This window comes from Sinocyclocheilus grahami, unplaced genomic scaffold, assembly GCF_001515645.1.
Source record: "Sinocyclocheilus grahami isolate Dianchi unplaced genomic scaffold, SAMN03320097.WGS_v1.1 scaffold442.1, whole genome shotgun sequence".
In the NCBI taxonomy this organism is placed as follows: Eukaryota; Metazoa; Chordata; class Actinopteri; order Cypriniformes; family Cyprinidae; genus Sinocyclocheilus; species Sinocyclocheilus grahami.
Window position 1 is genome coordinate 1,790,681 of NW_015505621.1, and position 19,022 is coordinate 1,809,702.

At 36.2% G+C, this 19,022-nt stretch overlaps 1 protein-coding gene across 1 annotated transcript in view; it reads right to left on the reverse strand.

Annotated features, from left to right (window-relative positions):
• LOC107552157 (dedicator of cytokinesis protein 5-like) overlaps positions 1 to 18,194 on the reverse strand; it is a 61,028-nt gene extending 42,834 nt beyond the window's left edge. The window contains exons 1-12 of the mRNA XM_016233986.1: positions 18,065 to 18,194; positions 13,341 to 13,424; positions 10,454 to 10,494; positions 10,279 to 10,334; positions 7,543 to 7,639; positions 7,224 to 7,372; positions 6,846 to 6,981; positions 6,051 to 6,208; positions 5,721 to 5,802; positions 3,988 to 4,117; positions 943 to 1,015; positions 617 to 759 (exon numbers count right to left, since the gene is read on the reverse strand). Coding sequence (XP_016089472.1) covers positions 617 to 759; positions 943 to 1,015; positions 3,988 to 4,117; positions 5,721 to 5,802; positions 6,051 to 6,208; positions 6,846 to 6,981; positions 7,224 to 7,372; positions 7,543 to 7,639; positions 10,279 to 10,334; positions 10,454 to 10,494; positions 13,341 to 13,424; positions 18,065 to 18,107 — 1,192 coding nt within the window. The 5' untranslated portion in view covers positions 18,108 to 18,194. The remainder of the gene's footprint in view (positions 1 to 616; positions 760 to 942; positions 1,016 to 3,987; positions 4,118 to 5,720; positions 5,803 to 6,050; positions 6,209 to 6,845; positions 6,982 to 7,223; positions 7,373 to 7,542; positions 7,640 to 10,278; positions 10,335 to 10,453; positions 10,495 to 13,340; positions 13,425 to 18,064) is intronic.
• Between the last annotated feature and the right edge of the window lie 828 nt (positions 18,195 to 19,022).

Consider the following 19,022-nt stretch of genomic DNA (forward strand, 5'->3'; position numbering starts at 1 on the left):
TTAGGCTATATAATGACTAATAAATTACAGAATGTTTAGCAAACACTGAGGAATCAAAAAAAAAAGAGAGAGCCTCCATAGCATAAGGTATGGAAGCCCGTTTCTATGGAAGCCGTTTCCACCACTGAATTAAAAAAAAATAGGAAAAAAAAGGGGTAATTGCGAATTTTATCTCACAATTCTGACTTTTTTTCACAGAATTGTGAGATATAAACTCGCAATTGTGAGATATAAAGTCAGAATTGCCAGATACGAAGTCACAATCGCGAGATAAAAACTCGCAATTCTGACTTTTTTTCTCACTCGCAATTGCGAGTTTATATCACGCAATTCTGACTTTTTTTCTCACTCGCAATTGCGAGTTTATATCACGCAATTCTGACTTTTTTTCTCACTCGCAATTGCGAGTTTATATCACGCAATTCTGACTTTTTTTCTCACTCGCAATTGCGAGTTTATATCACGCAATTCTGACTTTTTTTGTCAGAATTGTGAGATATAAACTCGCAATTGTGAGATATAAAGTCAGAATTGCCAGATACGAAGTCACAATCGCGAGATAAAAACTCGCAATTCTGACTTTTTTTCTCATTTTGGCCTATTGGTCTGGATTTACCCTGTCCTTTGTGGTTGACCTCCCGAGTTGCAATGACCTTGTTGAAGACGGCAACGAGTGGCTCGTTCTCGCCAATGACACGAGATGGTATGAGAGGAGACATGATTAGCTGTCTCTGACGGATGTACGTTTCCATGGCAATCCTAGAAAGAGAGAGTCCAAGAGGAGAAGGACAAAATTGAAGAAAAAACGCCTAGGGGTAACAGTGTATGATGGACTCTGCCAAAAATAAACAATAATTTGTGAAAACAACAAAAAAAACATGAAAACAGAAACTACAATCATGCAAATGAAGGATGTTGTAATCTCATAAAGGACACACTCACTGTTGAAACGGGATGAAATACTGCTTACATTCATCATCAATATTCCCATGGGCAATATCTGTGATATCCATGACTGCAGACACAAAGAAACATGAGGCTAGTGCTGATCCGAACCACAGATACATTACATTTAATAACTACATTCAATATTGTTCACATTCCCTTAGAGGGAGAGCAAATATCTCGCATTTTGAAAGTATTTGTTTTCAGATGTATTCGAAGGCGAGATATGTGGCGCAAATTGTTCATTTTGTCTTCCTACTGTACAGTTCTTAAGAGATTAATTTCGAGTCTACAGGAACCTCAATTATTAAATCAGTTAAGAAAAACAGCATCTTTTCTGTGAAAATGATTGCTACCAATAATTGCTTTTGAACAAAATTAATAGAATAACTCACTAAAAAAATGAAAATTTGCTTTATTGACTATTCAATATGTAGATGAGTTTGTTTCTTCATTAGAACAGATTTGGAGAAATTTAGCATTAAATTACTAACTCACCAATGGATCCTCTGCAGTAAATGGGTGCCGTCAGAATGAGAGTCCAAATAGCTGATAAAAACATCACAATAGTCCACAAGCAATCCACACCACTCCAGTCCATCAATTAACGCTTGTGAAGTGAAAAGCTGCAAATCCATCGTTATGGCATTTTTTTAACTTCAGACTGCTGGCTAAAATACGAGTCCTCTATCCATAATATTGCTTTCTCTAGTGAAAAAGTTGTCTCATCTGAATCAGGAGAGAAATATGCACAGACCAAGCACCGTTTACAAGTGAAAACAGTACAAAACAGTCCTAAACAAATATATCTGTGGATTTTGATGTGAGAGGACAACAGGGGATGGATTTTTCACTAGAGGAAGCATTATTATGGATTATGGATTCTCCACTATTTTGGCCAGAAGCAATGATTTAAAGTTAAAATTCTGATGGCACCCATTCACTGCAGGGGATCCATTTGAAAGCATGTGATGTAATACACAATTTTTCCAAATCTGTTCTGATGAAGACAAACTCATCTATATCTTGGATGGCCTGAGTACATTTTCAGCAAATTTTCATTTTTAGGTGAGGTATTCCTTTAGATGCAATGTCTTCTAGCTCTCTAACGGAGTACTTACAACCATGAAAAACGGAAAGACATTTTCACAACGAGGTAAATCAGGTGCTGCCTGTGCTCAGGTTTAAGAAAGCCACAGGCTTAACATGATGCAATGTGTCTTTGAAGCTTATGGTAAAAATAGCTTTTTTTCATCTTGAAAAACACAATGCAGGCATTCAACCTGACGTTATTGAGTACAGTGACTCAGCAGCAAAAAAAAAAAAAAAGGGTCAAAGAATTTGACACAACATCCTTTTGAAACAAAAGAAAACTATTTTCAGCAAATGCAGGTCGCCTGTAGGTTTGATAAAAACATCTATTGACAATGTAATCATTTCATATGACATTTTGGAGTTCAACCAAAAGGAAAAGTAACAATAGTAATGTTTGGTCTTTCAGCTACTTGCAAGACTGAAAACTTTAAACTGAAATTTGATAACAGGAAAAAGAAAACGGAACAGAACACTATAAGGTGTGAAACATTGTGTGAGCTTGACTGGGAAAAAGTCATTCTTTTCATCTGCAAATTGGCAATACGGATAAATAATGTCTTTTGCTCAGATATTTGACAATGCGAGGTAGTGCCGAAAGTGACAAGGACAAGAGTAAAAGTGCTGTTGTCAAAATACTAAAGAAGCAATATGGTGTGATTCTCTTGATGCAATTAAACCTTTGTGAACACACACGTCATCTGTAGGGTTAAAATCTATTACCACACAAAATGAAGTTGACTCATCCCTCAAGATCATGAAAACAGATGAAAAATGCCCTTGGAGTAATGCACTTAGAATTGAAGCCCGACAGCCAAGACAGCTGAACAGCTTAAAAGCAGAAACGTCTGTGGGGTTGTTCTTAAAGCACTTGCATGCATTCATCAGTAGAACAAAATGTATGTTATTTGAGCTGTAAAGCTGTCTGAATTGTTATTTTGAGGTGGAAGAATTTCAAGGAATAGTTCCCCTAAAAATGAAAATTAGCTGAAAATGTCCCCTTGGGCAATCCAAGTTTGTTTATAAGAACAGATTTGGAGAAATGTAGCATTACATCACTTGCTCAGCAGTGAATGGGTGCCGTCAGAATGAGAGTCCAAACAGCTGATAAAACCATCAAAAATAATCCACACCACTCCAGTCCATCAGTTAATGTCTTGTGAAGTAAAAAGCTGCATGTTTGTAAGAAACAAATCAATCAAGGCATTTCTTAATTTCATTATTAAACGTTACATCTAACTAAAATATTAGGCCTGTATATAATATTGCTTTCTCCGGTGAAAAAGTTTAAATCAGGAGAGCGATATGCACAGATTAAGCACCCTTTACAAACAATAAAAAACATTTAAAACAGTCCTAAACAAATATGTCAATGGATTTTGATGTGAGAGGACAATAGTGGATGGACTTTTTCACTGGAGGAAGTGTTATTATGGAGCAACAGGTTGAAGTTAAAACCCCTTAATGATGGATTTGTTTCCTACAAACATGCAGCTTTACTTGTGGATTATTGTGATGTTTTTATCAGCAGTTTGGACTCTCATTCTGACGGCACCCATTCACTACAGAGGATCCATTGGTGAGCAAGTGATGTAAATTTATCAGAATCTGTTCAGATAAAGAAACAAACTCATCTACATCTTAGATGGCCTCAGAGTGAGTAACTATTCAGCAATTTTGTATTATGATTGAACTATTCCTTTAACCAGAACTAACTGTCCATCTATGGGCAAACACAAGGTTTGGAAAATCTGACTGAAAATAATTCTATGCAATTTTGCAACACTAAGCTAGTGGCACAAAATAATTTTTTACCATTAAGGTTGGTTGGTGTTTCTAAACAAATTACAAATATGAAGTGTGAAATGAAGAGAACAACTAGGAAACATCTGAACCCTCTACAAATATACCATCTACTAACAATAAAGAATCTATTTCTAAGTGCAGAACCTGCTACTCCAAACGGCCTCCTCAGTCCTCCTGTGTGTTTCTTTCCCTCCTTCAGCTCCATGCAGCCCACACGGATGATCTGACACACCAGGAAGAGACGCTGTCTGATAAGGTCACTGCTGCTCAGATCCTAAACACAGAGACGCAACAGCAGGAAGCACTTAAAATTGTTTCATTATCACAAAGAAAAAAATCCAGTGTTTTTTTCTTCTTCTCATTTTTAGATCTGCCATTCAAAAGTTTGGGGTCAAAACCTTTTTAATACTTTTATTCATCAAGGACATTTTAAATTAGTACTGTCAAACGATTAATCATGATTAATCGCATCCAAAATAATAGTTTTTGTTTAATATATAAGTGTGTACTGTGTATATTTATTATGTATATATATATATATATATACACAGTGGGGCAAATAAGTATTTGATACACTTTTCAAAATATATACTGTATGTGTGTGTATTTATATATATAATAAATAAACAGTACACATACATATATGTAAACAAAAACTTTTATTTTGGATGCAATTAATCGCGATTAATCATTTAACAGCACTATTTTAAACTTTTTTTAATCAAAAGTTAAGGCATTTATAATGTTATAAAAGATTTTTAGTTCAAATAAAAGCTGTTCTTTTGAACTTTCTATTCATCAAAGAATCTGAAAAAATGCATATAAAATTATTTTGAATGAGGATCATGTGACACTGAAGACCGGAGTAATGATGCTGAAAATTCAGCATTGCATCACAGGAATAAATTACATTTTTAAACATTCAAATAGAAAAAAGTTATTTTTAACTCTTTCCCCGCCAGCATTTTTTTAAAAAGTTGCCAGCCAAGACAATGACCTTAAGCACACAGCTAAAATAATGAAGGAGTGGCTTCACAACAACTCTGTGACTGTTCTTGAATGGCCCAGCCAGAGCCCTGACTTAAACCCAATTGAGCATCTCTGGAGAGACCTAAAAATGGCTGTCCACCAACGTTTACCATCCAACCTGACAGAACTGGAGAGGATCTGCAACTTGGAGGAATGGCAGAGGATCCCCAAATTCAGGTGTGAAAAACTTGTTGCATCTTTCCCCAAAAGACTCATGGCTGTATTAGATCAAAAGGGTGCTTCTACTAAATACTGAGCAAAGGGTCTGAATACTTAGGACCATGTGATATTTCAGTTTTTCTTTTTTAATAAATCTGCAAAAATGTCAACAATTCTGTGTTTTTCTGTCAATATGGGGTGCTGTGTGTACATTAATGAGGAAAAAAATTAACTTAAATGATTTTAGCAAATGGCTGCAATATAACAAAGAGTGAAAAATGTAAGGGGGTCTGAATACTTTCCGTACCCACTGTATATGCTGTCATTGCTGATGATCGCATAATTTTTTTTATATGCATCTGCTTACATAAGAGATTGCTCGTTTCTCCATCCTGTACACATGTGTTTTTGTTCGGGAGGTTTTGTACTCGTTCAGAAGATGTGTAATAGCGCCCCCTCATGTGTAACAGTGAAAACACGAAAAGCCGTAAAAACTCGTCAATGGCGGGGAAAGAGTTAATTGTAATAATATTTCACAATATAACTGTTTCACTGTATTTTTTATCAAATAAATGCAGCCTTGCTGTGCATAAGAGACTTCTTCAAAAGTCTCACTGACTCCAAATTGTTGAACCGTGGTATATGGGACTATAAAAACCTGAGAAAAGTATTCTTTTAATCTTTGTTACCGTGAAGAGTGCAGGAAGGTTGTTGAGTTTTTCTATCTCTTTCGGCATGCCTGTGCTGTCCCACCGTACCAGGAAGTTTTCACTTAAAGGACAAGACAAAATGTGTCACAAAAACTACTTTTTCTCCATTGAAACTGACACAAGCTCACTAGATACTCGCTGTGTGATATATACTGGTGTACTTCAGCTTTCAAAGAAATACGCATTCACATATTTCAAACACTTCTTGTGAGGAATTCATATGTAGAGGATATTCTACACATTTCTCCTTCAGCTTTTTAAAAAAGAACATAGAGAAGAAAAAAAATCTAAAGAAAGTGACTGACTCACCTAATAAATTCAGATTTATCAGGATCGTACAATGACATGAATAGTTCAGCGTCCTCGCCGATGTTGCATACAAAGTTTCTGAGATTTATTAGAAGGCTGTATGTGTGCACGCTGCTGAAGAGGGTCTGGCGCCGCTTCTCCAGGTTCTGAAGCCGCATCTATCGAGAAAAAAAAAAAAAAAACACGGTAAAATTCATGATTTGAGACAACTAGTGGACAGTTTGACTGAAGTTCTAGAACACTTTCAAAAACTGAAACACTGCTAAAACAGTAGAGCATGGCACTAACAATGCCAAGGTCATGGGTCATATTTTAATTTGCAGCTTCTCTAAATGCAACTTCGCACAAAGAATCTATCAGTATGTGCATCAGTTATTTTGTGATAAATGTTTGTTATGCATCCGTTTATCTCCATTTATTATGGACAATGGTAGTTTTGTGGTATATATGTGGTTTATATATATATATATTTGACAAATAATTAGGCCAAAGTTGCTTATTTATTTGTCAAATTTCAAAACAGAACAGCAGAATAACCAACCATAATTTTCTCTTTAGCAGACCGTTTGCACCACTTTGGCTCAGTCAGCGATTCCTGGCATTTTTGCATTGCAATTCGAACCATGCATTTATACATTTACCCGCCAACTATCGTAATTACTCATCAAAGCTAATTTGGCAATAGTCATGTGCTAATTCTGGACCTGGGTTTCAACATGCAACTAAAAAGAAAACATTTTCCTGGTACCAGCATATATATTTTGATAATGCACAGAGCAAAAACAAGTGTTTTACCTTCTCCTCCTGTATCCTCTCATCAATACTGTGTGATGCTGACTCGTGGGCCCTGAACAGACTGACCGTGCTCGTGTGTTCAGGGTCTAATGTGTTTCCTGCTTCATCGCGCACCACTAAATCAAGCCCCAGAATCCTGTGCAACAGACACAGACAGAGTCTACAACACAAGAATACTAACACATCCCTACCATATTATCATAATCGATTACATACAGTTTTAATGCATTCCAGCAACTTAAATTGGGTAAACTCAAAATGTATGCTTCATGGTATCAGTAAATCACATATTCAGACATTTCGGCCCCTCAAATGAAACGTTATTCAAATATCTGTTTGGTGAAACAACATGAGGAAGTACAGGAAGCCAAACCGCACCTGTTCCCATAATCGATTTTTGCTGTGACTTTCTTCTTGAGCGCCACAAGGTCATCGTTGGGAAGCGTGCCGGACACAATCTGCGAGCGGTACTCGATCAGGCTGTAGGCCATCTGCTGAACGTTCCGGAACAGCGTGGTCTTGTTGCTCTGGTGTGCAGACGAACAGGTGATTAAAACGATATCATGGCTTACAAAACACTACGGATGGGATTTGTCTTTGTTGAGCAAACACATCGTGGGAAGCTCTGTGTTGAGCAGAAAGGACAGTGAGGTGAACTCAAACAAACTGCAAAGGCGACACAGGTGGGTTCACATACCACATAAAGCTTGTGCCATATTTGTGTCCATTCTCGTAACGTGGTGCCCAGCTCCTGGACCAAGGGCAAATCTGTAGGTACAACAGTCTCTTGTTTCCTGTACATCAACAGAAGGTTAGAAGAAAAATATGATTTAATCGGGTTCTCAAAAATACAAATGTCATTCACAGTTCTTTAACCCTCAGAGACACAAGCATTGATGTAAATTCTTTTTAAAATGTCTTAAGGAAGCCATAGTTATATATTAAAAAAAAAACATTGCATTTACAAAATTTGAGAGATACATAGGGCTGGTATCGTTCAAAAATTTCCGATATCGATACCGATACCTTGACTTCGATACCGGTTCCTGAACTATACTTTTTTCGATTACCAGTTTTATGAAATCAATTTGAACAATATTACATTATCTAAAAAAAAAAACTTTGGTTTTATTTTTCAGTTTGTTGATGTTTTTTTGTGTTCGTTTTAAAATGCATAGCTCAGACAGAATCATGATTTCTATTTATTTTCCACTGATTTACTGATGAGCATTAGCAGCTTCAAGCTCTCTCTGCTTGTGTTCTCTCTTCCATGATCGCTGCTCTGACTCAGAGGTAATAACATATTTAATTTCAGCAACATTACATGGCCAAAACACACATTAGACGGCAATCGGAAGTTATTACAAACACTCGATGGTGGTTTAAAATGAGTTTTGAGTAAAAGCGTAATATAAATCTTATTTATTGTCTTAGCATGATGCTACGGTTTGCATGAATGGTCACATAACACGTGCTTTCGGACGTGTAACGTGAACTGACATCTGCATATGATCGGAACTCCACGCAGCTCCCGCGCTACTCTCCATTGGAAACCAATGACTGAATGACCGGTCTGTCGTTTGTTGGAGATAGTGGAAAGCCGGCTTGAAACGCAGTGGAAACGCCAGTATGACGAGGATCGTTTTCATTTTAAAAAAAACGCACCAGTGTAAATGTAGCCTTACATCTATGGGGGCTGGGACGCATTCACACTACAGCCTCACGTGTGCGCCACATCTCTGAGTGTAACTGGTGTAAACTAGTAGGTGTGTTCGACTTGACGCAGACTGACTGTGCAAACCGGTCGGTGTATTACAGTACCACGAGAGCTAAGAGAGCAGACTGCTCCGTGCGCTTTCGAATCGCTCTCGCGGATGTCAAACACTGATCGATATGTCATGTGTTGCAGGCTTATTGGCTCACTGACGCTGATGAGATTAACCCCTTAGGTATCGAAATTTGGTTCCAAACGACGAGACGTTTTTCGATACTCGATGGTATTCCGGTAGGTGCCTAAAAAGTATCGAACTCGATACCCAGCCCTAGAGATACATTTGCAAAATTGCAGAGCAAGGCATTTAGGGTTGCAAAGTTCCACCAGTATTTTTTGATTCACTAAGTTTTGAAGTCACAACACAATTCAGCATAGTAAATAAAATATTTCAAGCAAAAAATATATTTCAGTAAGGATATTCACAAAAAGCTAAGTTTCATTATTTGACCATTAATTTAATGCAACAAGTATTCATATCAAAGTATATTTTATAAATAATGTATTAATTTTATTACAAAGGTATTGATATATTAAAATAAAATATATATAAAAATTGTATACAGTATATAAAATATATATTGTTATAACAAGACAAAAAAAAACTATTTATTGGTAACACTTTACCTTATTCGGAAGACTTTACAATAAGGTTTCATTTGTTAACATTAGATTAGTTAACATGAATTAACAATTAACACATATTTTTAAGATCAAAAGTTACGTCTGTTTATATTAGTTAACACAATGTGAACTAACATTAACATGACCATTTTTATTAACTAACATTAACAAAGGTTAATAAATGCAGTAAATATATATATTGCTCACTGTTAGTTCATGTTTTAATTAATGCATTAACTAATGTTACAAAATGACACTAAAGTGTAACCAAATCATTTTTGTAACATTCACTGAACAGGCTCATTTGTGTGAGAATTTCAGGGCATGTAAGTTTGGTTTGATTTAATTGCTACATACTGCATAAGCCTTCTCAGAAAGCTGGGCTACAACTCATATATGTTTATCTCTGTAAATTTTCATGATCCCAGAATATTCATACACCTCACCGACCTTCCAAACTAACTCAAACTGCACATTTAGAAGCCTACAGCGCAGTTGCATTGACCTCTATATAAGACTTCCTATTTAAATTCAGCACACCCATCAAACACCCAATAAACTTTCATTAGGCTACATCAAAGTCATTTGGAATAATTTATGTATTATTTACTAAATATACTCAGTCCACATTTCTGCAACAAGCTGCCTCTTATTTACAGAGGTTTATATATATATTCTATCACTAAACATAAAAAAAATATTTCAGGTAAAACACATACTTAGAAGATTGCAAAATTTGGTCCAAAACACTGAGCAAAGCATGCTGAAAGAATCAGGCTATATTTTCTTGCCAGATGTGTTGCTAAGATACATTTCTGAGCATTTTAACCCCCGTTTATGAATTATGCATTATTTAACTGCTTTGAACAAGTGTTACAATTGTGCTACAGTGGTCTCTGAGGGTAAACGAGCAAAACCATAAAGCCAACCGCAGATGACTGTTACCATGGACTCCTCTGACAGCACATGCTTAATTAAGTGATAGACAATTTGCCATTAATGAATTACAGAGCATAATTAACGTGATCTGCCTCTTACCCTGTTCCCTCAACTTTCGCTTCTTTCAGATGAATATAGTTGGCAGGGAAAATGCCCTTTGAAATAAGACAAAGAAGCATATGTGAGAACCCACGCAATTCATTCCGCCTGCTGCAGAATGTCAGGTAATGATTAGATTGTCAGTTTATCAGTAGGATGATAATTATCCCAACACCTTTTGTGATTTCTGTCGTAGTGTGTATCCTCGGTACCACCCTGGGAGAAGGAGAGAGAGAAAAAAAAAGAGCAGATCTTTGAGACAGATGATGCCACATGGCAGATGCTGCTATATATTATTTATATAACAGAATAAGGCAGATGTTCTGTTTGCTCAGAGTTAGCAAAATCACTAGAGACACTAGGGTAGATGTAAATAGCCAAATCAGGTTTTCCATTCTAAAAAAAAAAGGAAATGGAATATTTTAAATGAAAAAATATAATATTTACAAGAGGAGAGACATGAATGCAAGTACTACAAAGACACTCTGTATTGTCTTTAAGCCATGACTTTCTGAGCTGGGGGCGTGTAAATTAAATAATCATGGTGGCAGCTGATTGGTACTGATAATAATAATGGTTTCTTAGTGAAAGTTGATTGTACAATTTAGTTTGTGTGCATTTTGTGTGCCGTCGAAAAAGAATACTATAAAACTTTCCAAAAAAAAGTTAATTTAGGGAGTTTACGAGGAGAGAGACTTTAATTACCTTTCCCACCATTCTCTTTTGCAGAACAAGAATGCTAAAATACAACTAAGTACACAATGCACAATCATTTGCTACTCATTTTGTTGCACAGGTGCTTAAACATTTGTTGTCATGTAGAAAAAAAGAGAAAGGTGAAGTTGTCCAGTGTTTTAATCAAAACAAATCTCACTTGAATGCACATCATATATTTTTCACAGAAGGACTGAAATTTTGAGATCGGATGGTTGTTTTCTTTTAAAGCTGCACATGGACAGCTAATTTAAAAACCCTTGTTTTAGCACAATGCTTGATTGACAGGAGACTAGGTGGCCCATCACTGTTGTCTGAGACACTTTGCATTTACACTACAAATGCAATCTAGTTACATGTGTTTTTGCCTACATCAAAGAATAGTTTGAGTCATCACAAAACATTTTGGATGGTGTTTATGCTACAATTCAAAAGTTTTTTTTAAGAAATCAACACTTTTATTCATTAAATTGATCACGTGACACTAAAGACATTTACTGAGAAACATTACAAAACATTTTTATTTCAGATAAATGCTGATCTTTTGAACTTTCTATTCATCATAGAATTCTGAAAAAAGTAATATGGTCACAACATATTAGAATTCAATTCAATTCAATTCAAGTTTATTTGTATAGCGCTTTTCACGATACAAATTGTTGCAAAGCAACTTTACAGCAAATTAAGTTTCTACAATATTTAGTGGTAGCTTATCAGTGATGACTGTCAGTTAATGTACATATGACAGTAATGTACGGAAAAATCAATTAAAGACGTAATTAATTAAAGACGTAATCAAACAGACGATGAGCACTGTTAACAGCAATTATTATATGATGCAATCAAACTTATAGCAAAATGTGGTAGTTCTGTATGTTGTTTCAGGGTTGGCATCATCTGAGGTCCTCTGAGGGGTTATGTCAGAGGATATAATAAAGAATAATTTCTGAAGGATCATGTGACACTGAAGTCTGGAGTAATGATGAAAAATTCAGCTTTGTGGCACAGGACCAAATTACATTTTAATATACATTACAATAGGAAACAATTATTTGAAATATTATTATTTACATTTCCAAATATTCATTTTGCCATTAATTGTAATAATCCAGTGAGATTTTTGTCTGACAACAGCAAGTGCTCCACACAGAGATCTGATCATAATCCAGTCTGTCTGCAATGACATGAAGAAACAAAACACACTGAGACAGACTCAATCCAGAAGTCCAAGATGCTTCAAGAAACGTGTGTGTGTGTGTTTTTTGATTTATGAGGACACAAATTTGTATAATGACATGGGTATGACATAGGTATTACAACGAGAAGGTGATTTTAAAGAAGAGTGAATGATTTGTCCACGTTTTTCTTTTTTCATCGCTGTTGTTGTAATGTATTGGGAAGCCAGAATGCGCATCCATCAACAGAAACATACATTTGCCGAAGCCTGTTTGTTTTACGTGTTTTTTATAGCAAACCATATTACAGACGCGTTGTCAGATTTAAGTTGAACCGCGGTCCTAGCGCGTGCCGAACCGTGTGTAGAGAACCGTACGGTTCGATTTTTTCCCGCGAACCGTTCCACCCCTAATATATATATACACAAACACACACATTGTTTTTTTCCCTTAAATCTCCCACTAGCTGATGCATTAATCCATTTTAAAATTGTAAAATATATTAAAATACAAAACAGTTATTTTTAAATTGTAATATTTTACTGCTTTTTTATCAAATAAATGAAGCCTTGAAATCTTGCCTACCCAAACTTTTCACTGATAATGTACATTTGCATTTAGCATACATGATTTGATCAGCCAAAAATGACAATTCTGTCATTGTTACTAAATCCTTAAATTGTTGCAAACCGATATCAATTGCTTTCTTCTGAATATTTTGAATAACACTGGTGTCCAAACAACATTGGAGACATTTTTTTAAATATCTTAAGTGTTCCATAGAAGAAAAAAGCCTAACAGTTTTGCTATGACATGAGGGTGAGTAAGTGATGAGAGAATTTTTATTTTGGGGTGAACTATCCCTTTCAGACCAACTGTAAATGGAGCTTAAATGTCAGAGAGAGAGCAGAAAATGGTCATGGAAAACATTAACATTTTAACATTATAATTACACTTTGGGTCAAATAAACTGTTACAAAGTGTAAAATATGAGCACTTTAAATCATGCAAGCAAATATGCTGCTTAATTTGAATGTTGCAGGCCACATATGAAGCGCTCGGAGCTTCAGCAGAACTCTGGGATACCCCAGATTATGTGTTCAGTGCAAGTGTGAACACGCTATAAGAAAGTGTGGGTGGACGTGTCAAGACACGCTGGAAATCGACACTCACCTTCAAACGTCTCAAGTATGTGTACCGTGTCCCCCACCTGAAGACTCAGCTCTGGCTCTCCTCTGGCATCATAGTTATAGATAGCTGAAAATGAGACAAAAGGGTGTCACAGACTGCAGAGAGCAAAGAGAAACCAAAAAATAAAAACAACAAGGCTGCTGTCTGTCCTGTGAAAGAGGAAAAAAATGACAGCGCACCAACTGTTGAACAAGTTCTTGAGTGGAAAGTTCTCAAGTTCTGCAGGGAAACAGCCACTTGACATGTCTGACGTCTGTCAGTATGACTCAGATCTTCAAAGTAACAGCCAAATGCAACCCAAACTCCCAATGAGATTACAATAAAAAAAGATTTTTAGAAAATAATGTGAGTTTCTCTTGTTGCTTAACGCTTCTCATTGCAAGTACAGGAAGACTGTAGGCACAACTCCAAATACACATCAAAGCAAGGCAAACTCAAGAGCAGATGCATATACTTATTCAATTAAATCACAGCCTTTGCTATTTCAAAATTGTACTAATCCATATCATGAATATAGTTTTATTTCAATTAATCGTGCAGTGGGCCTAAGTCAAAAAAGCCCACATCAAGTCTGTATAATATAATAAAGACATAGTTTGGGTCCCTCCAACAGGGTCACCAAAAGTAATAGCAATGCTTGCCTTGGCAAACACCTCTTAAACCACATATCTGAGTCAGTTTACCATACTGTAAGGGTTACACCAGACAATAGGAGAGTTTGTGCTGTACTTGGATGCAATATTGGCTTGCACAAACAGCATCTGAAATGTTGGGCACAGTGCAAGTGCTGATTCGTGGAATGTGAACACACTAAGAGGCGCTGAGTGCTTTCCTCTTACTAGTAGTAACATTTTTTGGGCTGTTGAACTGCAGATGAACCTGAGCCTGTCTCATGTAATCGCTCAATCAGTGTTTCAGCCACGCAAAGACGTCAATATAACGGCTTGTAAACAATGTCACGTAACATCACATTTACCTCAGAAACAAACATATTCTGTGACCATAAACTCATTAGTCAGCTAGACAAATAAACTGTAGAGAGGGGCATTTTGATAAATATATGCACCATATAATATATTCATTATAACTTTTACTGTTCATGTTTAATTTATATTTTTTATGACAGCCACCATTTAAATAATTATATATTTTTTTAAACAAATTGAAATAGAAATATTATGTAATTGTAACTTTTATTATAAAACTTCATTAAGTGTAATTTAAGCAATTCAAGACAGTTTTCATCAGTTTTCATTTTAAATCAGTCAGTTTTCAAATCAGTCAGTTTTAACCTTCAATATTATAGCAATGTAGTACCAACGGACTCTCATGCATATTTACAGCATTAGTTAAGAGATTTTTTTTTCCTTGAGAAAATTTGGCATGTGTACCTGATATATACAGGTGCATCTCAATAAATTAGAATGTCGTGGAAAAGTTCATTTATTTCAGTAATTCAACTCAAATTGTGAAACGTGTGTATTAATTAAATTCAATGCACACAGACTGAAGTAGTTTAAGTCTTTGGTCCTTATGAACGTTTTATTCATCAAAGAATCCTGAAAAATACATATATAGACTGGTTTTTGCACAAAAATATGAAGCTGCACAACTGTTTTCAACACTGATAAATGATCAGCAAATCAGCATATTAAAATGATTTCTGAAGGATCATGTGACATTGACTGGAATAAAGATGCGTTACATCAAGGGTAAATGCATAATTTACTCCCCCCGCCTTGCATTAAACAATAAAAACTACTGCTAAAAAAAAATAATAAGATTTTTCAATGCCACACTATCTACAGCGCACTGACACTCAGCCCAAGGGAAAATGTTTCAGGCCTTGTTCAGGCATGCACATTGTTCAGTTCAAATGAAGACTCATAGATAAACCGAAAAGCTTGAGGCTACGTTTCACAACATGCTTCCACGAGTGCACTGCAGATCTCAAGCACACTCAACTGATAAATCTGTCCGCTTCTTCTTCAAAGCAAAGTATGAAGCAACTTTTCATTTCCGGTTAATCTGCAGCTAAATTTCCATAGAACAAGCTCATTGTAATCTGACATATTATGCTCACAGTGAAGAAAAGAAAATGCCTCCATATCTCGTAACTTCTGCAACTCGTAAAATCAGCCCATAAACTTCGGTCTGGTTTTCTCAGATTAATCATTCATAATGCAGGTGCATGAAATTTCCCGTCCACACCCAAACAAATCCAGACCTCACTAAGGAGTGCCAAAGACAAAGAATTTCATCACCCCTGGCTACATTTAATATGCTCAACTAAAAAAAAAATGTGTGTCATTAAGACAAAAATACCATATTAAGACATTTTATCACTTAAAAAAACTGCCACAGTCCAGGCATCACAGACAATGATTCAGTTCACACACTAGGCTCTATTTGAGCGTGTGATTTGTTGTCTCGGCCAAATGGGCCATAGATGTGTCACAGTGTTGAGGCCTAGTGCATGCTGGGATGTGGGCTGTGCTAACAGGCTCCATTCTGACCGGTCTTTGTATGCGCTCATCTATGATAGGCAGGCAGGCCACACATTTTCATATGCTTTGCTCAAGTGCAATGATGAACCGGGCCATTTCAGAGAGCAGTTTTGATTGCACAGTGTAACTAATGCCTTGTGGTTATAGTGACATGAAGAAATAGTGCTGACATTATGGTGCAAAAACAACACAAATGTGTGTGAGTTCAGACACAACAAAAATATTCTCAGAAGTGGAAGTTGTCATAGTTCTATAGTGGTGCACGGAAACTACAAGAAATATAATACCTGCATTCCCATTTGCTCCAATAGCGAGAGAAAAACCATGCTAGTGTTTCTATGACCTTGTAAAAGAGGAAAAAATACAGAGAGGTTGGTTACATTGGTCAGAAGACAGAAAGATGTCAAATTTGCCCTGAGCTGTTGTATTACAAACACTTGCACATCAGCTTTACCAATTTTTCTGTAATTTAATGTCAAAGTGATATAACACAAAGTATAGTGTGATAAACATACATTAAATTTAAAATAAAAATTAAAAACTTAAAGCTGCAGTCCGTAACTTTTGGCGCTCTAGCAGCTAATAAACAGAACTGCGTGCGTCTTGTGGAAGAACATTGTAGCCGGAGCTACTTCTCTCTGTTTATGTCTATGGCGAATCACGCAGGTACTGGGCTACTCCGCAGTGGTACCTATCCGAACCAGTCTAAACAGTCCGAATATAAACACTTATTATAGGTGTACCGTAGTGATTCAGAGCAAGCCAAAAACACGGTTTGGAAAATGAATGCAGCTTTAAGAACTGCAGAAATGCATCATTAAGGGTCCATAATTCCAAATGCACAAAAAAGGATATTTTTATTACCAATTCCTCACCAGACGCAAAAAGCACTTTTATTCAAATTCCTCAAATGTATGTCAAAGTCCTCAGGGGCGGGAAAATTGGCCCAGTAGGAACCAGACTGCTTGATGTCTGACCAACAGATTACATATCCCTTAAGAATGCTCCACCACAACAATCGTCCCTGTGTGCGTTAAACTGGCCAGCTGACCGCTCTTGGCATGAACAGTAAGTACAGTATTGCACCGCACCACAGCAACAGAATAAATACACGTGCAACAGCCAGGGTCAGAAAGACGCAGCACTCAGGGCAAAAAGGTCAACAAATGCAGTCCAAATATTAAAATGTGTTCTGAGTCTGCTATCTAACATGTACATTATGTCATAATGCTATATTCAGGCCTGTCAGGTGGAAAAAAGGTGGCCAAACTTTCGAATAGTAGGGTTTGTTTTTATTATGAGAATAATACATTTTGTCCAAACAGTTGACACATTCAGACTCAAACCATTCATTTGTACATTGACTGTTCCAATAAATAACATATGCAAAAGCTGTCAGATTTGCTCTACAATTCGTTTCTATAATTATTATTTCAAAGGCTTTTTTTGTTTTTAAAGAACATGAAGAAGACAAGGACTTGAGACCAGCAGAGCGTGTACTTTGTTACGATATCGTGTGCATGTGAAGTTGATTTAATTTGACAGGCAACAACTATTATTGTTCTGAGAATTTATTTCAGTAAATACAACTGAAGCATGTGACATAAATTGGATGGTTGCAACTGGAAGTATAGCATGACAACTAACCACAAATGTACAGTATCTAAATGCCCTTATCAAGCCGCAAACAATAATAAAGCACATTTGCAAAACAACCCAGCCATTAAGCAGTGTGAGCTAAAAGAGTTCATTCTGTTTGCTTTTATGGGTGTTAACCTGAGCTCATGTTCACAGATTAAAGTGACTGGAAGGGAAATGCTGTATATGAACTGGAACTCTGGCGGCTCTGTTGCTGTATTTATTGTAATTGTATTGTCCTGTCAAACAACATTCACTCAACTGTGTACTTATAAACAAACTACAGTAAAACAAATATATTGTTTGTGACCCGAAAGTACAATGAGACAACCATCCAAACTTCTCTTACAAAATATGTCAACAAAGCCATTGTCCTGTTGATGTATTAAAGCATCTGAGTAGTTCATGTATGATAACTGACAACTTTCCATACAGGTATCAGAAGCGCGTGGTGTGTGTGTTCAGGTAAAGGTGCGGCTGAACGCTCCTCACACTCCAACGCGACTTTCCAGAGTGAAACATTGAGTAAAAACTAACAAAAGCGCGTTGAAAGTCACTCACCCACTCCATATTTCTCTCTTTTAGTGGGAATCCAGAGCGTCATGGCAGGAAACCTTGAGTGAAGTGAAATAAATCATCAACAATAATAGTGTTGTGGAGTTGTAGGGCTGCAGCGGTCCGCGCATCACAGTTCCGGTGTTACGCAAAGTACCGCTCGCTGCGCGCGTGTGTGACGCACGCACCCTCACACACACACACACCCACGCACGCACACACACACACACACACACACAACGCACCCACACACCCACACACACACACACACCCACGCACACACACACACACACACACACACACACACACAAGCAGACCGTAAAGTTCGTGATCATGTGAAATCTAAGTTATTTGAAATCCAAAAGTTTGCTTACTTATTCTTTTTTCATTTTTAAATACTGAAAATAGTACTAAAAATACTAAAAGTTAACGTTATTGACATTATGCAACGGTTCAGTTCAACTAATAGGGCCTATAAGCAAAGTTACAAATATTCAAATATTTAATTTTGAATATTTATATTGATATCTTTATATTGAATATTTATCTATGTAAATATTAGATAGATAGATAGATAGATAGATAGATAGATAGATAGATAGATAGATAGATAGATAGATAGATAGATAGATAGATAGATAGATAGATAGATAGATAGATAGACGGATGGATTCTTTATTTAGATTTTAATTAAATATTTGAATATTTCTAAATGCTATATCATCATATAATAGCTATTTATATTTAATATATATTCCAGATTTAATACATGCATACATATTATATTGTTATATTATATTATATTATATTATTTATAACATTTCTCTTTTGTGTGTGTGTGTGTGTGTGGGTGTGGGTGTGTGTGTGTGTGTGTGGGTGTGTGTGTGTGATGAACAATGAACAATGAAACTAACATTGACTTTGAGTCATAAATATTCCTTAAACCTTTCATTAGGCATTATAT